The sequence below is a fragment of the Mytilus edulis genome, chromosome 1, assembly GCF_963676685.1.
Source record: "Mytilus edulis chromosome 1, xbMytEdul2.2, whole genome shotgun sequence".
Classification (NCBI taxonomy): domain Eukaryota; kingdom Metazoa; phylum Mollusca; class Bivalvia; order Mytilida; family Mytilidae; genus Mytilus; species Mytilus edulis.
The window spans coordinates 3348244-3375493 of record NC_092344.1 but is presented as its reverse complement, the minus strand read 5'-3'; the positions used below and the strand labels follow the sequence as shown (position 1 = coordinate 3375493).

Genomic DNA, 27250 nt, shown 5'->3' with positions numbered 1-27250 from the left:
TCATTTTCCATACCCAAATATAGTTGACCTACTGCGTATAGCATTAGAAAAACAAACCAATGAACTGTAAAAATGAGGTCATGGTCAAATAAAACATGCCAGACTGACATGTACATTGTAAAATATTTTCATACAACAAATATAGTTGACCTATTGCATACAGTATTAGAAAACAGATCAAAACACAAAAACTTAACTATAACCACTGAACCATAAAAATGAAGTCAAGGTCAGATGAAACCTGCCAGTTGGACAGTATATATCTTACAATCCATCCATACACCAAATATAGTAGACCTGTTGCTTATAGTATTTGAGATTTGGACTTGACCTCCAAAACTTAACCTTGTTCACTGATCCATGAAATGAGGCTGAAGTCAAGTGAAAACTGTCTGACTGAGACTCACATACCAAATATGATTATCTTTTTACTCATAATAAGAGAGAAATTAACATTACAAAATTTTTTTTTTTTTAATTAGTCACTTAACCATGAAAATGAGGTCAAGGACAATGGACATGTGACAGACAAAAACTTTGTAACATAAGGCATCTATATACAAAGAATGAGGCATTCAGGTCTTCCACCTTCTAAAATATTAAGCTTTTAAGAAGTTGGCCAACACCAACGCAGCCAGATCACTATCCCTATGTAGAGCTTTCTGCAACAAAAGTAGCAGGCTAAACAATTAAAATAACATTGACTGGTATTAAAAATTCATGTGATTCACAAGATAAATAAATTTTTAGCCATCAGGTTTAAAGTCGCAACTCTGAATATATTAAAATGCCATGTTTTGAAAATTCATGGAGATTTTTTTAATTGCAGTCAGCTGAAGACGACATGAAATAAACAAAAAAAGATGGGAGGAAGTACTTTATTTACACTTGATGATTGATGATCACACGTCAGATCAAATTTTAATTTGATCCATGATATGCAGCTGTAAAATAAGAAATCTCCAAACCTTGTTATTCATACACAAGTCACTTCAAGTCAACAGATCACAGAGGATGTATTTACTATATCCTCTTTTGGGAATTCTTCAGTAATAATGGTTATATATCTGATTTTCATAATTCCTGATTTATTACAAGCTGCCTCTATTAAATTGTAAATTTTATTTCAATCTATTATTTCATCAGCTAAATCCAATCGTCTGAATTTATCTAAATTATAAAAACAGGCTTTCACAGTCCTTCCTCCAAAAAATCGTCCATTTAAATCAATAACAGCTGAAAGTATAAATAGTATGTGATATTAGAATACATGTAATCATACATAAAAATAATTTGTGGTCCACAGCCATAGCAAGGGGGTTCAAGAGGTTTGTACAAACCCTCTCTTGAAAACAAAGAAGCAATGTTGAAGTCAATGTTCTGTTTGAATTGTAACTGTTAAAGTTGATATGATTGTATCGAACTTCCCCATGGTAATTCTTGGCTATGAACCTGAAGTCATATGATACAAGAAGTTGAACAAAAAGATGACTATGTTTTATATACTTGGATTGCTATATACAAAACACAAAGTAGATTTGACTTTTCTTTATAAACTGTACTGCTATTGAATTATTGTCCACTCACATTAGTTTTAAACTGTTATGTCAAAGTTAAATTAACAAATGGAAACTCATGGAAAATATAAGAAAAAAAAGCAAGCAAATAAACTAGAAAACATCTTTATATTAGTTCACTTATTATACACATTTATTAAGCAGCCAAAGTATTCAATCACCATTCAATGACATATTTTTTTGTTGATATTTGTAATAAATGTGCAGCTTGGACTGAAGTTTGTATGGATGGATGAGTTCATTTGTTTCATAACCATTGCAGATTGTTTATGTTATTTTTGTTAAACTATACCTTTAATTGCAGCATCAACTTTATCAAATTCAATAAAAATTCTGACAGATTCCTCTTCTATAACACCGGGTATCTAAAACAATAAATGGTATGCATTATACACTATAATAAAACCTGGTATCTAAAAATACATTAAATGTTCAATATCATATATTATAATAAAACCTGGTATCTTAAATTACATTACTTGGTATAAAAGACATAAAAATAGCATTTCAGAGAGTTTACTTTAAATAAAATAAGTGCATGACTTGAAATAAACTTTAAGATATTGTGATTCTGAAAGTAACATCCTTTTGTGTGTACCATTACACCATCAGATGAAATGTATAAAACATGCATAATGTGACTACATTTAAGTTTTAAAATGAAATTTCTCTTATGGTTGTGGCTTGTTATCTATTTCTTGCATGAATAGACAATTCTTGTATTCACTGCACAGAGTGTGATACAAAAAAGTGATATTTGTTAATCTGATTGGCTTATCCAGCTTCACAAGACAATATTACAGCATTGCATTGGTTATTCGTTAGATCAATGATGACCTTCAAAGGTTGAGACAATGTACATTACGTCCATGACAAAGGACATATATCTGATTTCTTCAATAATATACAAAACACTTACACATAACACATGACAAATATATCATTCAAAAAGTTCACATTATTCATATCAAGAATACATAATCAAACTATCTCAAGTATAAAAATATTTCAACCTAATGGAGATCTATACACATGTTTCCTACCAGTATATAAAATTCCATTACCTCAAATATGACACATTTAATAACTTTTCCATATTTTCCACATTCCTCAGCAGTTTCTGGTTCTAAATCCTCATCAACCTCACCAGGACCAACCATATTCTGGAAACATAAAAATATATCATTAATTCATATTTTTTTTCAATTAACTTAAGAAATAATTCATGGAAACCATAGATTTGTTGTAAATTGACACATGGCCTGGGCTGTGATATTCAAATTTTATCCTGAGCCTTAGCGAGGGATAAAATTAACAAATATCACGGCTCAGACCATGTGTCAATTAACAACAAATCTATGGCCATAGATTTGTTATAAATTGACACATGGCCTTGGCTGTGATATTCAAATTTTATCCTGAGCGTTAGCGAGGGATAAAATTAACAAATATTACGACTCAGGCCATGTGTCAATTTACAACAAATCTATGGCTTCCATGAATTATTTCGATTCTAATAGGACACATACGGTCATTTAAAAACTGACGCGAGGGTGGGTATGCCTTGTGTGCGGTGCGGCTGTTCCTTTTTACTCTCTGTTAGATAAAGCTTAAATTTTCTAATAAATCTGTAGCTTACATCAATTATTTCGTAAATAATAGCTAGAAAAAATGAACTTTATTCATTAATTCTCAGACCTAACATTTGCCATTTTTTAATCTACATGTTTTTCTGGTAAGCTATGGTCAAATCCAAAGATGAAATTTCGTAACTAAGGAGCCGCCACGTTGACGTGCTGAAATCAGTAAATATAAAAATAATGCATTAGAATACAAATAAAACAACAACTACCTCAAAAGAACCATTTTAATGTAATAGTATATAAATTTCAATGGTTAACATAACGGGAAAAACCTTCAGCTTTAGCGTTTTATTTGTATGACGTCATATTTTGAAATGACTTGAATGCACCAAAAGCATTCATGAACATTGATGGAAATTTATTTTAATCAACGAGGTCAGGTCAGTTGATCCCTACCAGCATGGAATTTACACCGTAAAATCAATTTACACTAAATATAGTTGATGTATACTTATAGTATATGAGATAAGACTGACCAAGAAAACTAAACCTTGATCACTGATCCATTAAATAAGGTCAAGGTCAGGTGAACCCTGTATGAGCAACATGTATTGTAGTCCTTGCAAGGATCCAATATACAAAATATAGTCATCCGAATATTCATAATATGAAAATCAACATGGTGTCTTAACTTCTAAAATAATAGGGAAGACTGCTACTTACTCGTAATAAAATAACTTTTGCTGGGTTTCTCAACAAATTTGTATTTGGTTGTAATTCTTTTGGAGGTTCTAAAAATATAAAATATGAACATACAATAAATATAATAAGCCTCACAAAATGTCTTCAATATTTAAATGACGTTATAAACAAAAATGTTTGTGTTTATTTTTGTTTTGAACATCATTCTGTATTCTTATCGACAAACATGTTTCACAGTATAATTATTCTTTAAAATATGTTATAGATGCAAAATTTTTTAGTTTTTTTTTTATCCATGACTATGATAGGCTATATATTATCTGCTATTTACCTTTAGGAATATCTTTTTCATGTATAATTTTTCCTCCTCTCTTGCTCGTCTTCTCCACAAACAAAGCTGTACTCATTCCCTGTTCAGATTTACCTAACCCTTGACCTTCTCTATAACCATATTTGGCCATAATCTTAGATGCCACTGAACCTCTGAAAAGTAAACAAAAGTACAATTAGACTACAATAAAAAGTATTCCTATGGTTAGTTGTGTAAAGAAATATAAAGCAGTTGACTTTTTTTTCACAAATGGCACTATTTGTATGCCTGATTTGACTTCTTTTAGTGGATCTTACTTGACCATGTACCAGAATGTCCTACCAGACAGTAGTTAACCTGTTAAATAGACATTAATAGTGCATTGACTTGACATATCAACGATATAAGGATGAGGCTTAGAAACAGGGAAATGCGAGGCTCTGCCATCTTTTTCCCTGTTTCGTGCCGAATCCTTATATCGTTGATATATCAAGTCAATGCACTATTATTGTCTTTATACTGCAATCTAAAAAATATTTTCAATTGTTGTTTAATGTGTTAATGTCACCATTGATTTAAATATTGGGAAACTTCCCCCTTTTATAAAAAGGCCTCATATCATGCAGGCGGAGAAATATACAACACGATGAAATGTACATTTACCTGTTAAAATTCGCAATCAATGGTGAACGAGTTTGTTTAAGAATGAACTAAATTACCAACAATAAGCATAAATATAATGATTTATAGTATGCAGACCAAACATATTAACAAGTGAAATATGTTTTTTTTTTATAAAAATTGCAATAGAAATCAGTTTGAGTCGTTGTATACATTGAAAACGAGAACAGGTTGAATAGGTCGTATGAATAATTTATTATAATCTTGGCAATTTCTATTTAAATATTCATGAGGAAAAGTGATATCATGTCAGTGACTGTATATGACATAGAAATATACGGTCAACACAATTTGACTGCTCAAATAGAACGAGTGCAGTATAAATAGTTATATACTCCAGAGTAATATTAAAATAGTCTAGCAAGTCAATGAATAGAATTTTCTCTGTCGAGCAATACATATAAAAATGTCAAACTTTAATGATGGAACTATTTTTGTTCATCAGATTAGAACAAGATACAAACAGAAGTTTATGGTGATTGAAACAAAGAAGACCATGGTAATTGTTTAATCAAAGAGCTGAATAGCTCTGAGGGGAAAGACAGCCCTTGTTTCTATTTAATTATGTTTTTGGAAAGGGGGGGTATCTTTTGATAGTTTTCATATGAAGAATGAAAAAGAGAACAGCTAGAACATGTAGAAAGGTTGACAATATTGAAATCAATTGTTGTTTATGTAATTTCATTTCCTTAGTTTAGGATTCAATTTGGACCAATGAAAGAGATCTGCATCTTCTAAATCTAAACATTTGATTAAAGTTGATAGCTAATTATAAAACTCAACTGAATTCTGTCATTTCACAACAACTACAATATTTTCTGAAATCTTGATTGTGTACTACTGAACTGCAGGCTCGGGCCATTTTCTATTTTTTGTGACAGTTCTCTTGGATTTTTAGGTTTTTTCTTTAGAAAGTGTGGACTGAAAAATCTATTCAGTTTTAAATGTCCAATGAATTTTATGAAGTTCGGAGTTATAACTCTCATCACAGGGAATCAGGTACTAATAAAAAAAAAAAACAATATGAGAGATGTAAACTGTGTGAAGCTTGTTTCCAAATCTTAATTTTGAAATATTTGTAAATAATAAATATGTTTAAACTACAAAATGCAAATTTTTATTATTTTTTTTTTTACCATTACAATGATTATGTAGGTACACAAAAATTTAGTTTTAATAGAAGACTACTAATCCAATGAAATGTTACATTTGAAGTGTTTAAATACATTAACTTTTACTTTAGTGGATAATTACTCATCAATTGAGGTGCTCCTGAATTGGAGGAAGATTCTCAGAATTTTTACAGAAAAAGTGGTCTGACTAATTAGCGACAAGAAGCGACAAGAAGAATATTTTTTTCTTGTCGCTAAATAGTCTTCTTGACGCTTCTTGTCGCTTTTTGACGCTTCTTGTCTCTGATTAGTAGGACTCGAAAAAAGTAATAAAATCGTTTCTTTCCCCTGTCTCATGTAACCCCACGATCTTTGTTGATTTTGAAAGTTGTTGACCTACAAATTAAAGTATTGTATGTTGATGTTTAAATCATCTACAGTAAACAATATTATGTTTAGATTTAACAAATACAAATTTGTAATTAGTGCACGATCTCTAAGAATGATTGAAATATTAAACCAGTGAACTGGTGAAGGATATCCCTGCTTCTTCCAAGAATGACGTCACTATAAAATGCAATGTAGGTTGGATATATTTAGAATATCTCGTCATACTAATTTTTCCGGATTGTAAAATAAGCGTTAATAGTGTAAAGGAGAGTTCAAGATACGATAATTTTGTGAGAAACAGAAGGGAAATGTGTAAAAAAGTGTTTAAAGTCAAACTATTCATTTCTGGGTCTCCTTCTCTTCAATCTAAGTAAGATTTGTTGGGGGGTTTTCCACACTATAACATGTATAAAATCAAAATTAATGATGTGAGGGAGTGTCACTCTGGTCAATCCCATAGGGGATTGACGGCTTGAAGCCGTCTTTCCCCAAAAAGTTTCAAGACCAGTGAATTCTTTTAATTACTGTTTCTATGTATGAATATTATAATTATATATATGATTAAGAACAGCTCAATTATATTTTGATTATTCTTTCTGATATTCCATATCAGATAGTTGATGTTATTCTTTATATATATATTAAACATATTTGTATAAAAGTTTATCAGAGAACTTGCAATGTTTATGTTAAATTGAGTGTGAATTCATCAAATATTAGTGACTCTTGCCACAGTTCTTTTTCTGTACTTCAACATGCAGGTATAAAAAAATTTGAAACTAGTAAATTAAGTTAGTACATTAATAGTTTACCCTTAGCCCATATTCTATTGAAGACAGGTTTCTGGAGCTTAATACTTACCCTAAGCCCATACTCTGACCAAGAAGTGTCGGGGACTGAGGCCTGCCTGGTGCTAAAATGAAATAAATCATATAATGTTCATTTAAAAGTCATTGACCATGTTACCTATACTATGAATATTTTTCGCTAAAGTGAGAAAGGTTTTCTTTGAAATAAAAATTTGTAAGGGTTCTGCGGAACCCAGTGTCTCGCCTACTCTTTCTGTTAATCGCAGGCTCAACAAAAATGAGGAAATAAATCAATGAAATATTCCTGTTGATACTATCTTTTGATTGTAAGAAGCTTCTGTCCAAGTATTGTAAAAATCCAGGATAGTTTATGAATCTAATAAATGTTTAAAAACTTAACTGCAGACTGAATGTAATGTTAACTGGAAGAAAACAAAATTTCCTTCTAGATACTAGCTTTTGATCATAAACAAGCTTCTGTCTGTCCAAGTTAAGAAAAAATTACAAAATAGTATAAGAAAGTTATTAAAATTTTTAAAAGTTTAACCAGAGTGTTGTTTCCTGGCTGCAAATCTAAGTCCATTTAAAAGTAAAATATGAAAATATAGATTTAGTTATTTTCAAATACTAGTATTCCTAATACTAGCTTTAGATCATAAACAAGCTTCTGTCAAGTTTGGTACAAATCCAAAATAGTATAAGAAAGTTATTAAAATTTTAAAAAGTTAAACCACAGAGTGAATGTGTTGTTTCATGGCAGAAAATCTACGTTTTAAATTCGGAAAAATAGATTTATTTTTTTTACAAAATTTACTTCTGGATAATATCTTATGATCATAAACAAGCTTCTGTCCAAGTTTGGTACCAACCTAGGATAGTTTAAGAAAGTTATTAAAATTTTAAAAACCTTAACCACAGAGTGAATGTAATATTTTCCGGTAGAAAAACTAAGTCCATTTATAAGTAAAATACGGAAAAAATGGAATTTTATTTTTTTACAAAATTTACTTCTGGATACTATCTTATGATCATAAACAAGCTTCTGTCCAAGTTTAGTACCAACCGAGGATATTTTAAGAAAGTTATTAAAATTTCAAAAAACTTTAACCACAGAGTGAATATTTGTGGACGACGCCGAAGACGACAGAATGTAGGATCGCTTAGTCTCGCTTTTTCGACTAAAGTCGAAGGCTCGACAATAAATGACTGAAGAAACACATTTTTCACATATGTGGATAAACAAATTCTTCAAAAATGACAAATGTATAACTACTATACCCCATTCCTTGAAGTTATCTATATTCTATTAAAAGAAGGATAATTGTATAAATTGAAAACAAACATTACCGAGACTTTTTTTTCATTTTTTTATCACTTAAACTTTAATAAAAGATTTGACTTTTCTGCTAGAATTTCCTTCAATATTGCTTTTTATACATTTAAGGTTCTTCGAAATAAAAGAAAAAGTTGTTTTCCGAGGCTTGAGTAAATACTTACAATCAATAGGGATGTCTTCTATTAGTGATGATGGTGGTGCTATAGCTGCTCCCATACCTCCTGTAAATAAACAATTATCATGTACATGCAGAATATCCAAATCAAAAGACTCTAATATCATCAACATTCAATTGGTTAACTAAATTTTATATCAAAAGGCTGTTATATCCTCGACATTCAATAATTCTACATGAAATTTTCACTGATAAAAAAACCTAATTTAAAACATCATCATAACAGTACCTGCTTTTTCGTTATCTCTTAATCATTTTTTGGTGTTTTAAAACTTGTTTCTTGAATGTTGATTACAAAGCAAACTATTCAAAACATCTCTATAACATCAATTTCTTTTTTGACTTTGTTGGATATATCTCAAATAATGACCATAGTCCTCCAAAGTATTCCTTTTCCAATAATTGAAGTAGTAAGGTAGTAATAAATCAAATTGAAATCCCAAACTAGATCTTTTGTTTGTGATGTGCATGTTCTAAATTTTTATCATGAATGAATACCCATATCCTTTCTTTTTATTAGATCTGTGTACTACATTTCACATTTAATGCTAATGCCATAATTTTCGTCTAGTGAAAGGGTTCCATATGTCAGGTTTTGCTATTTGTGCACATACCCTACTTTTGTTACGTTTTTATACATCAGAGTAAAAATTGAAAAAATTTAAATGTTGTTACAGTGAGTTGACTATGGGTGTTACCGTTTACCTGTAGCTATAATACAGTAGAAAAAATTAATCACTAGTCTTCAAAAAAGCTATTTGAATTTCAGACAAAGTAATGGGAGTGAACAAAGATAACATGATAATGCACTAATTTTATATGGTCAAACATTCCACAACAATGACTTAAATACCAGAAGGTCTCTTTGGTTTCTCATAGTCTTCCTCTTCTTCTTCATGTCTCCTCCTTAATCTGTCCATCTCTCCACCTCCTCCTCCTCCTCCGCCTCCTCTATCATCACTACGATCTCGATCTCTGTTTCTGTCACGATTGTGGTCTCTTCTTCCTCTCCTACTTAATAAACATATAATAGGAAGCTAAAGAGTTGTTCTTGAATTCAAAGTTTATATTTTGTCAAATAATTGCCATTAAAAAAGCTTTTATAATTCAACTGGCAAAATTCAAATGAATTTGAGACTTATCTTATTGGCCTGATTGGATAAATTTTATATTTCATTTGATTCAAGGGTGGACTATACTTTTATTTTACACTTGAGACATGATGATTAATTAGTATATAGAGCATGGACATGAGGCTATGCCATTGGTGCTGAAGTGTATCAAAGGTGTGAGTTCAAATCTGTTTGAGGGAGAAAAATTTGACAGCATAAAAATTTAATTGTAACACTGTTGAATTTAATCATTACTTTTGTCTTTGGTCATGACCTGGACTTTCTTCCCCATGATTCCAGCTTTTATTGAATCTACCACCATGTCTTTGTGGGGTGTCATCATCATTTCCAGACCTGTATAATTATAAGTATATATTTAATACAATAGCAATGCATATTATTTTTATAAACAAGTGTCATTCATGCACTCCTAACATTATAATTCTATATCTGTAGAATTGCTGATTGAAATATTTCAGTGTGTTTCCTATAGGACACTAGTCAAAAATTATTAGAGGCTAAATTAACTCTACTTAAGTGGGGAAATTATACTTGATTAGATATGAAACACTTAGTTTATTAGTATATATTACTTTTGTCTGGGGTCATGACCGGGACTTTCTTCACCATGATTCCAGCTTTTGTTGTATCTACCCCCATGTCTTTGTGGAGTATCATCATCATTTCCAGACCTTTATTAGAACAAGTATACCTTATAACTAACTATAATGCAAAGTATTTTCTTAACTTGAATTTGAAAAGTTGTAATTTCTAAAAAAAAAACCATCAGTTGACAAAATGCATGTCTAAAGTACAAAATTTGATTTGCGGTATCTATCCTTCATGTCATTAATAACACTTATCTTGAATTTGCTCAATTATATGGGTGTCAAACTCATAAAAAAGTTATGATCACGAACAGTTATAAAAGCCCTCCAGTTTTTATTTCTTTAACAATGCATCATACATTGTAAGATGTCCATATCAACTACTTTAATTTTTTAACAACGTAATGAACATTGAACCTTAAATGTACAGTTTTTTTAAAATCCTTGGCGTCCAGTAAAGAAATTGACATTTCTCAGAATAGATGCAGATTATGAAGATGACACCAAAATAAACAGTGAGTGACATAAACAAGTAATCAGTTGTTTGCAACAGAAACAGGGTACCAGGAGATTTCGTACCAGTATATCACTTTGGTTTATCTGTATACAGGTATTTGTAAACATTTGCCACGTGTTTATTGTGCAACAAGTCTTTACATCACTAAACATACGACTATAACTAGTGACAACTTGAATGTTTTTAATCAACTAAAAGAAGTTCCTGTGTATGTTCCTTGCACAAATGCATGAATGTTAACATATATTTTCGTTTCCGGCTTTACCAAGTGTGTAGAATCTAGACTCTACCGTGTTTATACCTTCAAATTGAAGACTTCAAGTGCTAACATTGGTCAGGAATAATGTATTCTGAATGGGCGTGTCTTAATCTTCCGATAGATGGCGCAACATTGATATCACAAATGTTGGCTTAATCTGCCAAAGGTGGAGAGTATGGGAGTTGATCGTAACCCTTAGCTAGCGAAGATGCATAACATGAGTATTGACCTACTGTTAGTCTTGTTCTTTGTGATAACAATACTCATTGAAAATGTAATATACAAACTATCAAAAATTAAATCATCTGATGAGAATTTATGACTTATGCCACACAGTATGTCTAAGAAATCAATAATTTTTGCCACACAGCACTTCTAAGAAATTGATAGTCACTTCTTATTAGGAGAGTGACATCATTAATTATATATTACTTCTGTCTCGGTTCATAAACGGAGTTATCTTCCCCATTATTCCAGTTTTTGTTGTTACGATGTCGTTGAGGAGGTTCGTCATCCTTTCCAAGCCTTCATTATTACAAGCAAAAATGTATTCATGCAATTTTCAACATTCAGTTCATAAAATAAAAATTTAACCTCAATTAAAAGAGAAATTTGTGTAGAAAGCAATTTGTGTGTTTTTGGTTTTTATTTCTAATTATGATTTTTTTTCATATTTCAAATTTTCCATGTGACTGTATGTACAGAATATATTATTTTCAAATTTATAGAAAATATGGTCTGTCTTAGACACAAAAAGATTAGATCATTGTTAAAGAACTTGGAGCAACTAATCAGACTGAAGGACTACAAAAAAAGTTGTTCTAATGTATGAATATTTTCATATACATCCATCCCATATTCCTCTGCAAAAATAAACTTTTATTAAATCAGAGACTGTCTTTTAAGTTTATGTCTCTGTTTCATTTTTTCTTATTAATAAATTTGTTTACTTTTGTCTTTGGTCTGGACTATCTCTATGGTTACGATTCCAGTTGTCATCTGATCTTCGTCTAGGTTCTATTTCCTCTGAATCACCAAACCGTCTCTCATCGTCAAAGTTTTTATGTTTTTCTTCCTCTCTCTCTTTCAATCTTTGTTCCTTTCTTTTCTTTGTGAAGTCCTCGTAATCATTAGGACGTAAAGGGTCATACTCATCAACGACACCTGTTAATGAGGACGAAGGATCAGGAGGTAGAAAGGGGGAGCCACCTGTTGTACTCTCGGATAATCTCTCTAACTGAAAAATATTAATTACCATAAGTTTACACTCTTACTAGAAACAAATGTTATCTCAGTGAACTGAATATTTATTTTGATATATTTCAACATTTAGAGACACTTTTTTGTTCATTTTAACAGGCAGCCAAGGTTTGATTTTTTGGTCTCATTTAAAAGACATATAGATTAATATCCATGGTTTAAATTTCACATGCCATGGAATAAATGTTTTGAACAAGACTCTCAAAAATATTACAGTATAATTTTTTTTGGCACTAATTTTGAGACATTTCGTTTATTTTCAGAAATTATAGAGAACATCTGATCTTAAATTACTGCTAACAATTAAAATCTTCTAATCATTTTTGAACTAGATGTGTTGTATCATAAACTATTATTGAGGTCTTACAAAATATCAAGAGCATCAAAAAGCCATCAATTGTTTTTTAATTCATCATTTGGAAATTAAAAGTTCACAAAGAACTGATAATTCTGCTACATTAACAGCATGAAAAATATATATTAAAGTTAACAATATGACACTTTTCAGGGAAAAGTCAATTTTCACTAGGTTGTCTTCAACCTTGAGCTAACTTTTACTAGGTTTGTGTACCTTTAACCATATGCTAACTTAGACTAAGTTTAAGCTATCAATCCTCAGCTAACTTTTACTAGGCTTGTACCTTTAACCATGCGCTAACTTTTACTAGGTTTGTGATATCAATCCTCAGCTAACTTTCACTATGTGTGTGCCTATAACTTACTCTGCCTGTTAACATATTAAAATGCAGATCACTGTACAAGTCATTCTTCTTCAAATCTATGACAGGAGCCATTGTATTACTGCTGGGCTTCTGTTTCTGAAAATAAATATTTCATTTGAATATTTTTAAATGAGTTCTTAAGTTTCAATTTTGTATCTGCTTGGACAATTTTAAGTTGAAATAATTACTTGCAATATTTCCATGGTAACTATTAAAGCTCTGTCAAAAATAAGTTGATAAATTATTATTCTGCTTGTTGAATTGATTGATAAGTGTTAAAGTCATAAGAAACCTCAAATTAAAATAATGCATATGTTTTTTATAACTCAATGGATAGTTTTCATTATAAAACTTATGTACATATACTTTTTTCTGGAGAAAATTCTTTAATTTGTTCATATCATGAAGAAGTTTACTTTATTTTAATTGCTTGCTTCCAGGAAGCAATTCCCCCAGACATATTTTCCGTATTCAAAGTGACCTTAGCGTGACCCATCTTGTAAAAATCCGGTGATCGCAATACGCATAGATGTCCTTAAAATAAACAAATATCTCATTGTACATGTTAAACACATGCTCAATATCCATACCTTTTTGGTTGAATGTTGACAAACAGGTGACAATCGTTAAATTTCGGCTTCAATACACGAATTTTAATTACCTGCCATATTTTCACAACAATACTGACCGATTGAAAATAAAATTGACAATCATACGAAATGTATGCAAAAAAAATTGTTAAAATAGTGCACAGAAGACTAAGTGTATGATGTTTGCATGCATTAGTTCAATAATTGGAATAACATTATTTTTCACCGGTCACTCGTTTCATATGACTTTAACTGCCATTTTCAGCACTATAGCGCTATTTTGTGTATTAAATTATAAGTCATTTCCATTGTCAACAGTAAGATGAGTACAGATTGATTAAGTGCATTGTAAGAGCTCTACTATTAAAACTATTTCCAGATTATGTACATACCTTCACCTGCATTAAATTAGCTTTCTTTGCCTGTAACTGTGACTGCATTAACTTTAAACTTGATGACCATCCAGCTTAAATGGAAATAAAATCAAAGGTCATCATTTTCAAACTAGTTTACTTGTGTAATAGTTAATTCAGAATATACTCATTTAATTTAAATTGGTTGCTTTATCTTCTTTAAAGGTGAATTCTAATATGACGTCCTTCAAACGCTTTGAGTACACACCCATGGTAAAATATGAATATATTGGTTGGGCTGTTCTGATTGTACTCCCACGTCATATGATTGTTTATGGATGGAGTACACGACGTCATAGAATGATAACGTAATAGTTTAAGCATTTTTCGGGAAAATACACGCTTCTGATACCGAAAATCATCACCAGAATGAAACGTAAACAAACAATACTAAAATGTGGTATAATAAAATTGAGAATGGAAATGGGGAATGTGTCAAAGAGACAACAACCCGACCAAATAAAAAACAACAGCAGAGGGTCACCAACAGGTCTTCAATGTAGCGAGAAATTCCCGCACCCGGAGGGCTTATGTCATTGTACATGTCAAACACGTGCTCAATATATGGCAGGTAATTAAAGTTCGTGTTTTGAAGCCGAAGTTTAACGATTGTCACCTGTTTGTCAACATTCAACCAAAAAGGTATGGATATTGAGCACGTGTTTGACATGTACAATGAGATAAGCCCTTTTTCATATACATAGAAGATATATAAGTAAATTATCATTAAAATTCATCCAAATCTATCTAAATATATTATTGTAAATAGTTTGAGCATGTCACTAAATCTGTTTGCTCCGTTCTTTACCGCCAATCTTAAAGTGGGTTAATTTATGGGAACGGCAAATATTTGCCTTCATCTAGTGTGCTTTGAACCAAAACAATTGCTATATTTGTCTTATCAGAATCGAAATAATTCATGAGGGCTTGAATATATCTAAATTTTACCACGGGTTGTCCCTTTATGCCGATATTTTACCCCTCGCTATCGCTCAGGGTAAAATATTTGTCATAAAGGGCCAACCCATGGTAAAATAACGATATATTCAAGCCCCCATGAATTATTTCTTAATTTGACTGATTATCCTTAAATGTATATGTCCAGTACATTTTATTATTTTGTACAAATTATTACCTGTACAAAAACTTTGTAAGAGTAATTACTTGTACAAATATAATTGTAAGAGTAATTACCTGTTCAGTTTTTGTTGAGAAAAAGATAATAACTTGTATACTCGCTATCTTTTAGTTTTTATTTCTTTCCTTCTATCTGCTTTTTAAGTACAATGTAATAACTTCAGCAAACATGACACTTTGAGCATATTTGGTTGAACAACCAGGTGCCACTAAAATACGGACTACTGGTGCAAAGTGACAAAGTCATTGAAAGGAATAAATAAAATGAAACTTTTCTTCAAATTATTTTGATTTTTAAATGGTAAATATTCAATTGTTCTCTGACAGTTGGGGTTTAATTATAATTATTTATCTACTTTTTTTTTATGGAATTGCACAATTCTTAATCATTCAGACCAGTGTCAGTTGTTCTCATGTGTTTATGAAATCATCATACTTTTTATGTCAGCATTCTATATTTTTACGGACACGTGACTTTGAGGGGGGAGTTGTCTATCATACATAAATTAAAGTTATAGCCAAAGAAGCAATTCCCTTCAATTAACACCATGCAGGATATATGGAGCTCCAAAAAATAAAAGCAATGTCAGTGAGTTGGTAAGCCACTTCTGCCTTTTACGGTCGCAGTCCACTGAATTTTGAACAGTGATCCTGATAGTACATGATTGATAATCAACATGGTCTTTGACTTTGACTAGACTATGAGTGAAAATCCGGATAATTTCTCTGCTTATAGTGGAAAATTGTGCTTTTTTTAACTCCTGATAAATATTTGACCAATTTTAACTTCAGAGTGCGCTGTTCTAATCCATGCCAAGAAATCCTAGCTAAAAATTCTGGTGGACCTCCTACGGCACATATTAGAAGATACAGATTTAATTTCATTCAACAAATTGATTTATGACCTTTATGTACCTCTTGCTAAGAATACTGCTATATACCAAATGGTCAAAATTAATCATCCATGTAATTTGCTCAATGGGATATTTGCAGAATTTCAATGGAGGTAATTTCTTGGCATGCAGAGGGTAAAGTTGGTCAACTTTACAATAATAAATAATTTCGTCTCCTTTGCAAATGAGTTTATTAATTTAATTCCTGCTACATTCAAAACATCATGCCATCTTAAGAATTATTTTTGAAGTGCTGTCTTTTTGGAACTTAACTTGGCTTCCTTTACATTACTTAAAGTACCTCTTTATCTTTCACAAGTAAATACTAAATTATTTGAAGATTTTATTTGATGTTTTCTATTTTTATCCTTTAATACCCTACTTAACCATGAAACTGTATACAAATTAGCTACCATATTTATCAAATAAAAATTTCAAAAATGTTTCAAGTTTATACTGATGCACTTAAAATAAATTATTGTTTAAAGGGAAACTATTGTTGTAGTCAGGAAAAAGGCCAAGGTAGAATAATGATTTGTACAAGTTATTATCTTTTTCTTCAAAAAATGGCATAATGGTAATAACCTGTACAAAATAATAACATGTACACGTCATATACAACAATCAGAAATATCTTCAGACAATACACCTTTTCCCACTAATTACAGGCAGACATACATTTATCATACATGTATTCTTACAGTAAATGTCCAATGTATATACCTACCAACATCTGTTTTAGATGTTCCATCATCTTTGTCATCCAAGCCATCATACAGCGACATATTTACAGCAGCCTGAAAAAAGGAGAATTTCTTATCATTAAACTCATATTAAATAGTTGTATAACTTTTCTGATTTAATTAATATAAGAATTGAATGCTGTTTTTTATATTATAAATGGATTTCGAAAGCGAATTCTTAACCTGACCAACAACTTTTGAAAATCATCATGGAGGTTTAACTTACGGTGTGAAAAGTCATTTTCAAAGGTTACATTTTTTTTGTGTGAGCTGTTTTGTACTCTAGAAATAGTGTTATATCTTTTTTCATGGAAGTTCTTATTAATTTGAGTTTTAGCTTTGAAACATCCCAAGATTTTTCAGTGGATATACATTTGTATCATTTCGGGTAATTTGATATTTTGAGTCTAAAGTATGGGTTCACTTGTACCTCTTGAAGGATGTGTTATTTAGTGTGTAGAATTGTCTTTTTTTTTAAATTGATAAGACAGATATAGCATTTTTTGGCATGAATCACATCCCCCATTTGTTGGCCCAAATTACTAGTTGATCCAAATCTGATTTTAGTTGTGTTGGTCTTGGTCTGTTTTATTTGTTTTGTATAATCCTGATAATAGTCTAACTGATGACGTTTCACTGTCTGGAAGGTTGTTTATGTGGCACAGAAACAGGAATGATCTTAAGACGAGGCCCTTGGGTACCCCCAGATTTAACATATATTTCGCGGGACATTTCCCTGATGGTGGGCATCACCATGCATTGATCTGGCAGTAAGGAGGCTTAAAAGCCATTCATGTGTATTTGCTTTTATTCGATATCGGTTTATGGATTAATTTGATGGGTAATGCTGTAACAAATGCTTCGAAGAAGTCTAATATGGCTACTTTAATTTGATGTCTCTTGTCATGTTCTTGCAGATTGGTTGTAAGAGCCAGGATTCATTCTCATAACACACAGGTTCTTGTTTGTATCTATTGAGAATTCAATCAATAATTCAAATATGGATAGTCAACCTCCCAGTGGATAAAAACAAGTGCATTTTCTCTGGGTGTGACACAACCTGCTTATCATAGTTGTGGAGGCAAGTTTTGCCTATGTCAATGACAACGATGTGGTTCTAACTTCTGTCATCTAGAATTCGATAAGAATATTAGATTATGTAGAATGGTTATGTATAACAAGTGCATGCTGAATATGAGAGTGATGTGCTTTAATATGTATTTTATTGCCAATATTGAATCAGATATCAGACCATTTAGTAGGCATGTGCCTTTCCACAAACAACCCCCCTTTTCTAATTTACCTTGGTATTTTTGCCAGTTTATTGCACATAAGGCTTAAAGTTTATCATACACATTTAACTATCAACCTAATAATAAAACTTGGCAAATTATCTTTCCATCAAAGGCAGAGGTCTATAAAATTGCTTAAAATGAAAAAATAAACAAAATAATTTGGGACTCACAGACAGAAAATATTTTGTAAAAGTTTACACAAAACGAATAACACATGAGCAAATTCCGGATAAATTGTTCTAGATGATAGAGATAGACTAGAAGCAATTTTAATAAATGTCATAAATTTTATACATGTTATAGTTTATGCACGCTCTAGACTAAGACTATTCAATTTTTAGTGGAAATAGCTTTCAATACAAAGACTACAGTTTTGTATGTTGATAACAATTTAAACCTAGAGATTTATCCAGTTCAGATATGCTGTGTGTTAGCTGCACTGAGAACCGTAGCTCTTCTTTTTTTTTTTATCATTTATTAGGATAATAGCACACTGTTGACTGCTGTATTATTGACATTTTTACCTATTATGTCTGGGTTTTTTTTCACGCATCGCTATCACTATGATATAATGGAATTTGATGCGACTGTCATCAGTACAAGTGTGAGGTTTAGCTAGCTATAAAACCAGGTCCAATCTACCATTTTGTACATAAGAAAATGTCTGTACCAAGTCAGGAATATGACAGCTGTTGCTATCCATTTGTCTGATGTGTTTGAGCTTTTGATTTTGCCATTTGATTACGGACTTCCCGTTTTAAATTTTCCTCGGATTTCAGTATTTTTGTGATTTTACATTTTGTCATTTGTTTGTTATTTAGGTTTCGCTCCGCTATCTTTTATAGTTCTCAAGATAATGAGACAACATGAAAACAAAATAGTACTGAACATTCGTCAATAATTAATGACAATAACTTCTATTAGGAGTCATCTAACAGTTTTGAAATACATTTTTTATTACAAAAGGAGTAGGTCCAGTAAGACCCCTTTTTAAAAAATGTTTTAGCCGCAAAATATAGCAGTTTTACAAAATTGTTAAAATGTAAACTTTTAGTTATTTATTGGACAGCAGAATGCCTCTGCTACATAAATATGGACTGTTTTGACAATACAATGCACGGATATCGGACGGGTACTAGCGCAATTAAGTCATGCTAAATTACAGAAATCTTCACAATTGAAAAAAGGAAAATTTCTTATCATTAAACTCATATTTAATAGTTGTATAACTTTTTTGATTTAATTAATATAAGAATTGAATGCTGTTTTTTATATTATAAATAGATTTCGAAAGCGAATTCTTAAACCTTACCAACAACTTTTGAAAATCATCATGGAGGTTTAACTTACGGTGCGCAAAGTCATTTTCAAAGGTTACATTTTTTGTGTGTGAGCTGTTTTATTTATTGGACAGCAGAATGCCTCTGCTACATAAATATGGACTATTTTTGACAATACAATACACGGATATCGGACGGGTACTAGCGCAATTAAGTCATGCTAAATAAGAAAGATAAGAAGTTAGCAATATCCTTTAACTCTACTTTCCGCTATATAGATGATGTTCTTTCACTAAACAATTCAAAATTTGGTAACTATGTGGAACGCATCTATCCCATCGAACTAGAGATAAAGGATACTACAGATACAGTTAAGTCGGCTTCATATCTTGACTTACATCTAGAAATTGACAATGAGGGTCGGTTGAAAACAATACTTTACGACAAAAGAGATGATTTCAGCTTTCCAATTGTGAACTTTCCATTTCTAAGTAGCAACATTCCAGCAGCACCTGCATACGGGGTATATATCTCCCAATTGATACGATATTCCCGTGCTTGCATTTCCTATCATGATTTTCTTGATAGAGGGTTGCTGCTCACAAGGAAGCTATTAAACCAAGAGTTCCAAACGGTGAAGTTGAAATCATCCCTTCGTAAATTTTACGGATGCCATCACGAGTTGGTTGACCGTTATGGAATAACAGTTTCAGAAATGATATCGGATATGTTCCTTACGTCGTAACTATACAATCCCCTTCCCTTTCATGAATGTGACCTACAGAATTAGACTATTTACCGGATTTGTAATCACATAAGCAACACGACGGGTGCCACATGTCGAGTAGGATCTGCTTACCCTTCCGGAGCACCTGAGATCACCCCTAGTTTTTGGTGGAGTTCGTGTTGTTTATTCTTTAGTTCTCTATGTTTTGTCATGTTTACTATTGTTTTTCTGTTTGTCTTTTTCATTTTTAGCCATGGCGTTGTCAGTTTGTTTTAGATTTATGAGTTTGACTGTCCCTTTGGTATCTTTCGTTCCTCTTTTACAGAAATCTTCACAATTCTAGCATTTTAGTTAAATTTTAGATGGTTTTCGTGTGAAATGCAAGTTGTATTTTATGATAATACATAACATATATAAAGGTTGAAGATGAACACGGATTCGGACACTTTCATTTTTGACAAAAAACATCTAAAAAGTGACATTTTTCGGCAAATTTGGTAGATTTTTCATATTTGAGCTTGAATCGGATCGTTTTAATGACTAAATCAGTTAAAATCTTTCACATTAACTAATTGAATCAAATGAAATAGACACTTAAGTGTTTAAAAAGTGGTAAAAATCTTTCGTCAGATGAACCTGAAATTTGAGGCCAAAATCTATACTCTTGTATTAGCACAAACATATTTATATTAAATGCTTATGGCATTATAGTATTGAGACAATAAACTGACAATAATCAAATTGACTATAATGATCTATAATTGTATTTTTCACATTTTTTTTTATAATTACATTTTTAAATAAAAGAAGGAAGATCTCAACTTTCTAATGTCCAGTCTTTATCAATAGTCCTCGTAATAGTTTTCAAGATCTTTCAAGATAATAGACAAAACTTGCATTTTACCTTTTATATGTTCTATTTTATAATCCATTGTGGCCATGCTGGTTGGCAGCTGAGGTCGTCAGACATATTTTAGAACTAGATACCCAAATAATGATTGTAGCCAAGTTTGGTCACATTTGACAAAGAGGTTTAAGAGAAGGTTCAAGTTGTAAATAATAAAGGACGACGACAACGGACGACGGACGAAGAAAACGGTGATGAAGGGCGGGCTCACTTGGCTCTTTTGATCAGGTTGACTGACTGACCTAAATAAAAGTGGGCGCTTCAATCATACCTCAGTGATTCCATATATACTAGTAATCAACCAATTTATCCCACAAAATGCCCCCCCCCTTTTTTTCGGCTGGATCCACATATGATAGGTACATTGAAGGATCTGGTAAATGACACTTTGAAATACGTTTAAAAGTATTTTGCTGTGACAATGATGTCTCATCATTATAGTTGTCCCAGTCTACACAGCTGTTTTTACGAAAAGGCAGTTCTTATATATATATTGGTCATTGGATGATTGTCAAGTTTTGACATTTCCAGATTCAGTTGACATGATAAAACGTTTTTTTAGTTGAAATTCATTGCCAAGTGTTTTCGCATTCGTAAAGGTTTTGTAGATTTTGTTGAATCATGTTATTATTTTTTAAAAGTGTTTGGCTGCTGGTTATTTCTACGCACTGTTATCATTCGTATTCTAATAGTCGGACTTGTGATTTAACTGCATGTGGCATACAAAATAACTGTCTTGTGATACTTATGACTCTACTCTGACGTCGTACCTGTCTTGAACATTCTACCTCTTATGTATTTCTCATTTGACTGGTGGTTAGAAGTTCGTCATCAAATTACGGAGCTTATTTTCGATGCCATATACTGATGTTAAGAATAGAATATATATTATATAAAATAAGAAGGTGAAGTACAATTGGCAATTACACAAATATCCAACAGAGCCTAAATCAATTATAGGTCACCGAACGACCTTCAGCAAAGTATCGATCTAAGAGAGCTGACAGTTTACTGATCTTTACTGAGAGCTGTTTCAAAACCTATAAAAGCTGATAAAATAATCATGTTTTCCCAACCTTACTATCAACCGGTACACATCAAAAGGTGTAAATACGTCATAAACCGTCTGAGAAAAGCACAACATTGTGAGTTTATTGAGCGTTAATATCGAGTTCATAAATAGTTCATTTCTAAAGCTTGCAAATAATACAGCAACTCAACTCTGTTGAAATTTCAAGTTACATCCATATTTATTAAGTACCAGTTTTACTGGCTGACCTAAGCTTCCATGAAATGTCGTCTAGTTCAGATGAACCCTCTCATTAGGTTTACTTATAACAATCATTCTAAACACAGGACTGCGTTGCACAAACGTCTATTAAGTTAATAGACTATTAACTTCTAATAGACTATTAAATATCTGATTGACAATTAGTTAATAGAGTGATTTAATAGCGTTGCCTGAATCACTTTTAAGGATACTACTATTAACTAATAGACAATTAAGTGACTATTAACATTTTAATAGTCAATTAAGCTCCATTTAATTCTGCAATTTTAATAATTTTTTCACAACGTCATCACGATTTTCTCGATTTTCATCATTTTTCACGACGTCATCATGATTTTCATGATTTTCATCAATTTTTCATGACGTGAACACGATTTCAGCGATTTCATCATTTTTCAATGGGATTGCGTTCAACATCGAAACAGCTAAATAATGCTACGCAGTGCTACGTAGATTTATGACTATTTAAAGTGTAGCTAGCCTAGCTGCTATCAATATCTATTATAGTATTTGGCACAATCGTGGTAAAATCAGAAATTTTTAATCTCCCATGAGAAAAATTTAGCCCCTAATTTATTTCAAACAAGATACAAGAAATTGCATGTGTTGTTATTTAAAGGGATTGAAAAGTCTAGGAAAAAATTCACGAGGGGAGAAATTAAGTATCATAAATCTGGGCAGCCCCGTTATTCAGATGTCCTATTAGTCCGACACCCCATTGGTCCGACAACCCAATAGTCCGACGCCCCATTAGTCCGACACCCCAATAGTCCTATACCCCAAAAAGTCGGACATGGAATAATTGAACAACTTTTTTAAATTAATAATTTTGATTTCAAGAGAATAATCTCATCAGTTAAAACTATTCCCACTGAGAGTCCTCAAAATAAGAATACAAGTAACATATCATAAAGTACATACAATATTTCAATTTTGCGTGATGTCCAGTGGCAAATATTTATGACATGCATGTTCAGGCCGAGAACAATCAGTTGACAGTAAACAAATTTTAGATAGGCCCTGTAATAGTTGCCATCCGGCATGAAAAAAGGTCAATGACACTTGAACTGCCACTAGACAATGAAAGTACATACTTGTATTGAATACGAACCGCCGCTAATTTGCCTTGCAGCAGGCTCAGGCAATTTAACACGGTTGTTTGGTAGATATGTATAAATGAAAGTAGTCGGTAGTATTCACCCCCAAAAATAAAGAATGATTGAGACGCGGTGTAGCGATATTTTGTCAAACTAAATAAACTTTGTAAAGCTTAATCGAATAACTAACATGACGATACACAGCTATGTATCTCTCCCAAAGCAGAGGAATTAGAAAGTTAAGGCTCCAGTTAGGCTTTACCGCTTAGACGATTGTATGTGAGATGCTTGGTTCAGTGTTCAGAATTATTTTGAGATGAACATTAGTTTAGTTAGTCTATATGTACAACAATGTTTATACACTACTTAATTGAAGAGTGAATTATTTTTAAAAGTTAATTCATTGAACTATAAAAACAGTGATAAACCAAATAGAACTTTGTAAAGTTTGCCGCGTTCTCTTTGAGGAATATGTTAAAATAAGTTTACAACAGCAAAAAATGCTGGTAAATCGGAATATTGAAAACTGACAGTTTATTTTTGTGGATGTCAAAAGAGTAATATTCGTGTCGCATGTTTGCTTGTGTTGTTTAACACTATATTTACTGCATTCAAAATATGTTTTTTTCATCTGCTTGACCAGAATATCTTTTTTTCATCAAATTGGGGATCTGAATAATTTTTTTAGGAAAAAAACATAACCCCCTTGAAGCTAAATGGTCGTTCCTTGATCACTATGATTTGTCTTTATGAAGAGAGACTGCTCTGCTGATGACGTTTCTTTTTTTTTAGTAGAATTTGTTCCCATAGATCTTCTTTTACCAAAACTTGCAAGGTATTCAGTTTCTTTATATGCATATATATGGTCATGGTATTTCTTTGATAGTTATACCAGATAGGTGGCATGCTAAAATCTGTTTCTGTGAAATTAGAACGCATGTCAACAATTATTCTACCAAGGGGTGTCTGGATTGGGGAGGGGGGTTGTACCTGTATTCTTTCAAATGTTTGCCATTTTCTCTATTCTTTATACTTTTTGCCCATTATTTTAGGACCTCATTTTTCTCTATTTTTTAAATCCCCCCTCCCCCATTTTTCTCTTTTCTGTAAATCCACATCCACATCCTCATAAACCTCTACTCATGAAGTATATTTTCTATTGCGGCAGTTATTAATCTTTATCGGACTTATGGGGTGTTGGACCAGTGGGGTGTCGGAATACCTGGCTGACGTCCGTTGACCCCCATAAATCCAATAATTGTTTATGTTATTATGAACACCATCACATGTCAATATCATATATTTATTTGAAGTTTATACCCAAGATTCACAAAAGTGTCGGATACTTTCTTTTTCATCTATATTACAGTTTTCAGATGGAAAAAAAATGTTAAATATGAATTATTGGTTATAAATATTAGGGACAATCTACACTATGCCATATTTAATTAAAAAAAATCTACATTAGTTTACTGTGTAATATATAAAAATCACCACGTAGTTTCTCGTATGTCCTACGAATAACAATGTATGATATTGTGCATGCACTGTTCTGTTATTTGTGTTTCCTATCTGTAATAATCATTAAAATGTTAACTTGGCGTGCCATACTTGATAGAAATGCGGACGTGAAAGAAAGCACTCTTTATCAAAACGTCAACGGAGATTACATTCTTCATTTATACAACCTATTTCAGGGAAAATGTGTATTAATTTTCAATGTTGACACCAATATTGATCTGCTGGATGTAGATTTTACGAAGAAAACCTAAAACACATTTGGTCCTATTTGTTATTTCATAGCAAAGACTCAGTCTGGTTTAATCATTGACGGTATAATATTGTTATCGTACGATGCACAGTCCTGTGTATCCGCGCATTTCATGAATTTTGGCTCCACTGTGAAAAACGTATGAAAACTTATAACTGTAAATCTTCCTCTAAATTTATGATTTTACTCACAATATTATGTGCAACGTGTTTCCGAAATTTGACCGGGACTTTATACGATCTTTTTCTAAGAAATACAGTTCAGTTTGAACCTTGGAGCGGACTTCCAAGGATGCGGGCAAAAGTTTTTTTGTCATCAGTTCAATGATATTTGCCGTATTTAAAATAAAACCATTTTCCCCTAATAGATTCATGAGGAGGGCAGGACCTTTTTTGATCCGGTTCTACTTTCAAATTTCGGAATATCAGGATTTAAATTTCTTTAAATTCGGGACCTCGGGATAACATACTTTTAAGACCTTGATTTCGGGACCAGGCCCCCTCTGATTCCCCTCCCCGTCACCACCCCATTCATATCTCATTTATGCTTCAAGAACTTCTCAATTTTTATCTTTTCTTTCTCTTATTATTTTAATGATAACCAAAACAATTCTTTTTGTTGCGAAATCATACAATGTGGGATATCACCGGCTGTGCGAAGCTCTCAGTCTGACAAATCATCGAGTTGAAAAGCCTGTCACGGTACTTTTTCGGCTGATTTTGGGTTACAGGTAATCCAAGCACTTGCATGGCATCAATTTTAGATGTACAATTAAGGTTTTAATAGCGCTCCTTCGTTCAATTAAATTTAATAGTGAGTTAATAGACTATTAACGCTAATTAAAATTTGTGCAACACAAATAATAGACTATTAAATGTAAGTGTACTTTTAATAGACTATTAACTTTAATAGACGTTTGTGCAACCCAGTCCAGATTAGTGTTATAATTTTATATTTCTTATTTTATCTGATAAATAAAAATAATGTTGTAACTTAACGCCCAAAATATGAAGGGTAAATATAGTGTTATGAACTTAACTTTTAGGTATGATTTTGAAAAAAAATCTATTATGGTTTCAGATAATTATATGTTAATTAAAAAAAATCGTTTAAGTTATCATAATATAAAAAAAAAACTGGTACCATCTTCTTCATTGTTACAACACTGGATGGTAGAATATAGCCTTTTGTCCTCTTCTGCACTGTTACAACACTGGAGGGCAGGATATTGCAATTTATCATCTTCTGCACTGTTACAGCACTGGAAGGCAGGATATATATAGCCTTTTATCATCTTCTGCACTGTTACAACACTGGATGATTATCATCTTCTGCACATTGTTACAATTTACACTGGAGGGCAGGATATAGCCTTTCATCATCTTCTGCACTGTTACAACACTGGATGTTTATCATCTTCTGCACATTGTTACAATTTACACTGGAAGGCAGGATATAGCCTTTTATCATCTTCTGCACTGTTACAACACTGGATGATTATCATCTTCTGCACATTGTTACAATTTACACTGGAAGGCAGGATATAGCCTTTCATCATCTTCTGCACTGTTACAAAACTGAAGGTAAGAGATAGCCTGGTACCAATTTCTGCACATTGTTATATACAACACTGAACTAAGTGGGACAGTCTGATAAGCTTCTTCACTGTTATAATACTAAAGGACATACAGGGAAGCCTGGTTTCAGCTTTTCCACTATCGAAACACTGAATGGTTTGAGATTGTCTGGTAACAGCTTCTTCAATATTTCAACATTTTAGGACCAGAGAAGAACTGGTACCAGCTTTTCCACTGATAACACACTGAAGGGCATGATAGATCCGGGTTTCCGCTTCTCCACTGAAGGGAACGAAATTCTTTCCTATCAGCTGCCCCACAACACAAAGAACGCAGGACATGACATTAGGTTCTTCAAGCTTCTCCACGACACAAA

The 27250-nt window shown here is 32.0% G+C and overlaps 1 protein-coding gene across 16 annotated transcripts; it reads right to left on the bottom strand.

Annotated features, from left to right (window-relative positions):
* Positions 1 to 862: 862 nt before the first annotated feature.
* Positions 863 to 26554, bottom strand: LOC139521864 (splicing factor 45-like). Of its 16 annotated transcripts, none has more exons than XM_071315530.1 (16): positions 26441 to 26554; positions 16914 to 16983; positions 14136 to 14209; positions 13154 to 13249; positions 12122 to 12408; positions 11604 to 11696; positions 10381 to 10479; positions 10043 to 10141; positions 9529 to 9689; positions 8662 to 8721; positions 7217 to 7268; positions 4194 to 4345; positions 3884 to 3951; positions 2642 to 2740; positions 1870 to 1942; positions 863 to 1236 (listed from the first exon to the last, which is right to left on the bottom strand). In XM_071315530.1, the coding sequence occupies exons 1-16, from the start codon at positions 26537 to 26539 to the stop codon at positions 1127 to 1129; spliced, it is 1692 nt and encodes a 563-aa protein (XP_071171631.1). In that variant the 5' UTR covers positions 26540 to 26554; the 3' UTR covers positions 863 to 1126. The 16 variants fall into 16 exon arrangements, with proteins under 16 accessions (XP_071171631.1, XP_071171640.1, XP_071171665.1 ...); XM_071315539.1 differs by having other exon boundaries at positions 9529 to 9686; XM_071315564.1 differs by lacking the exon at positions 26441 to 26554 and adding an exon at positions 18233 to 18419.
* Positions 26555 to 27250: the final 696 nt, after the last annotated feature.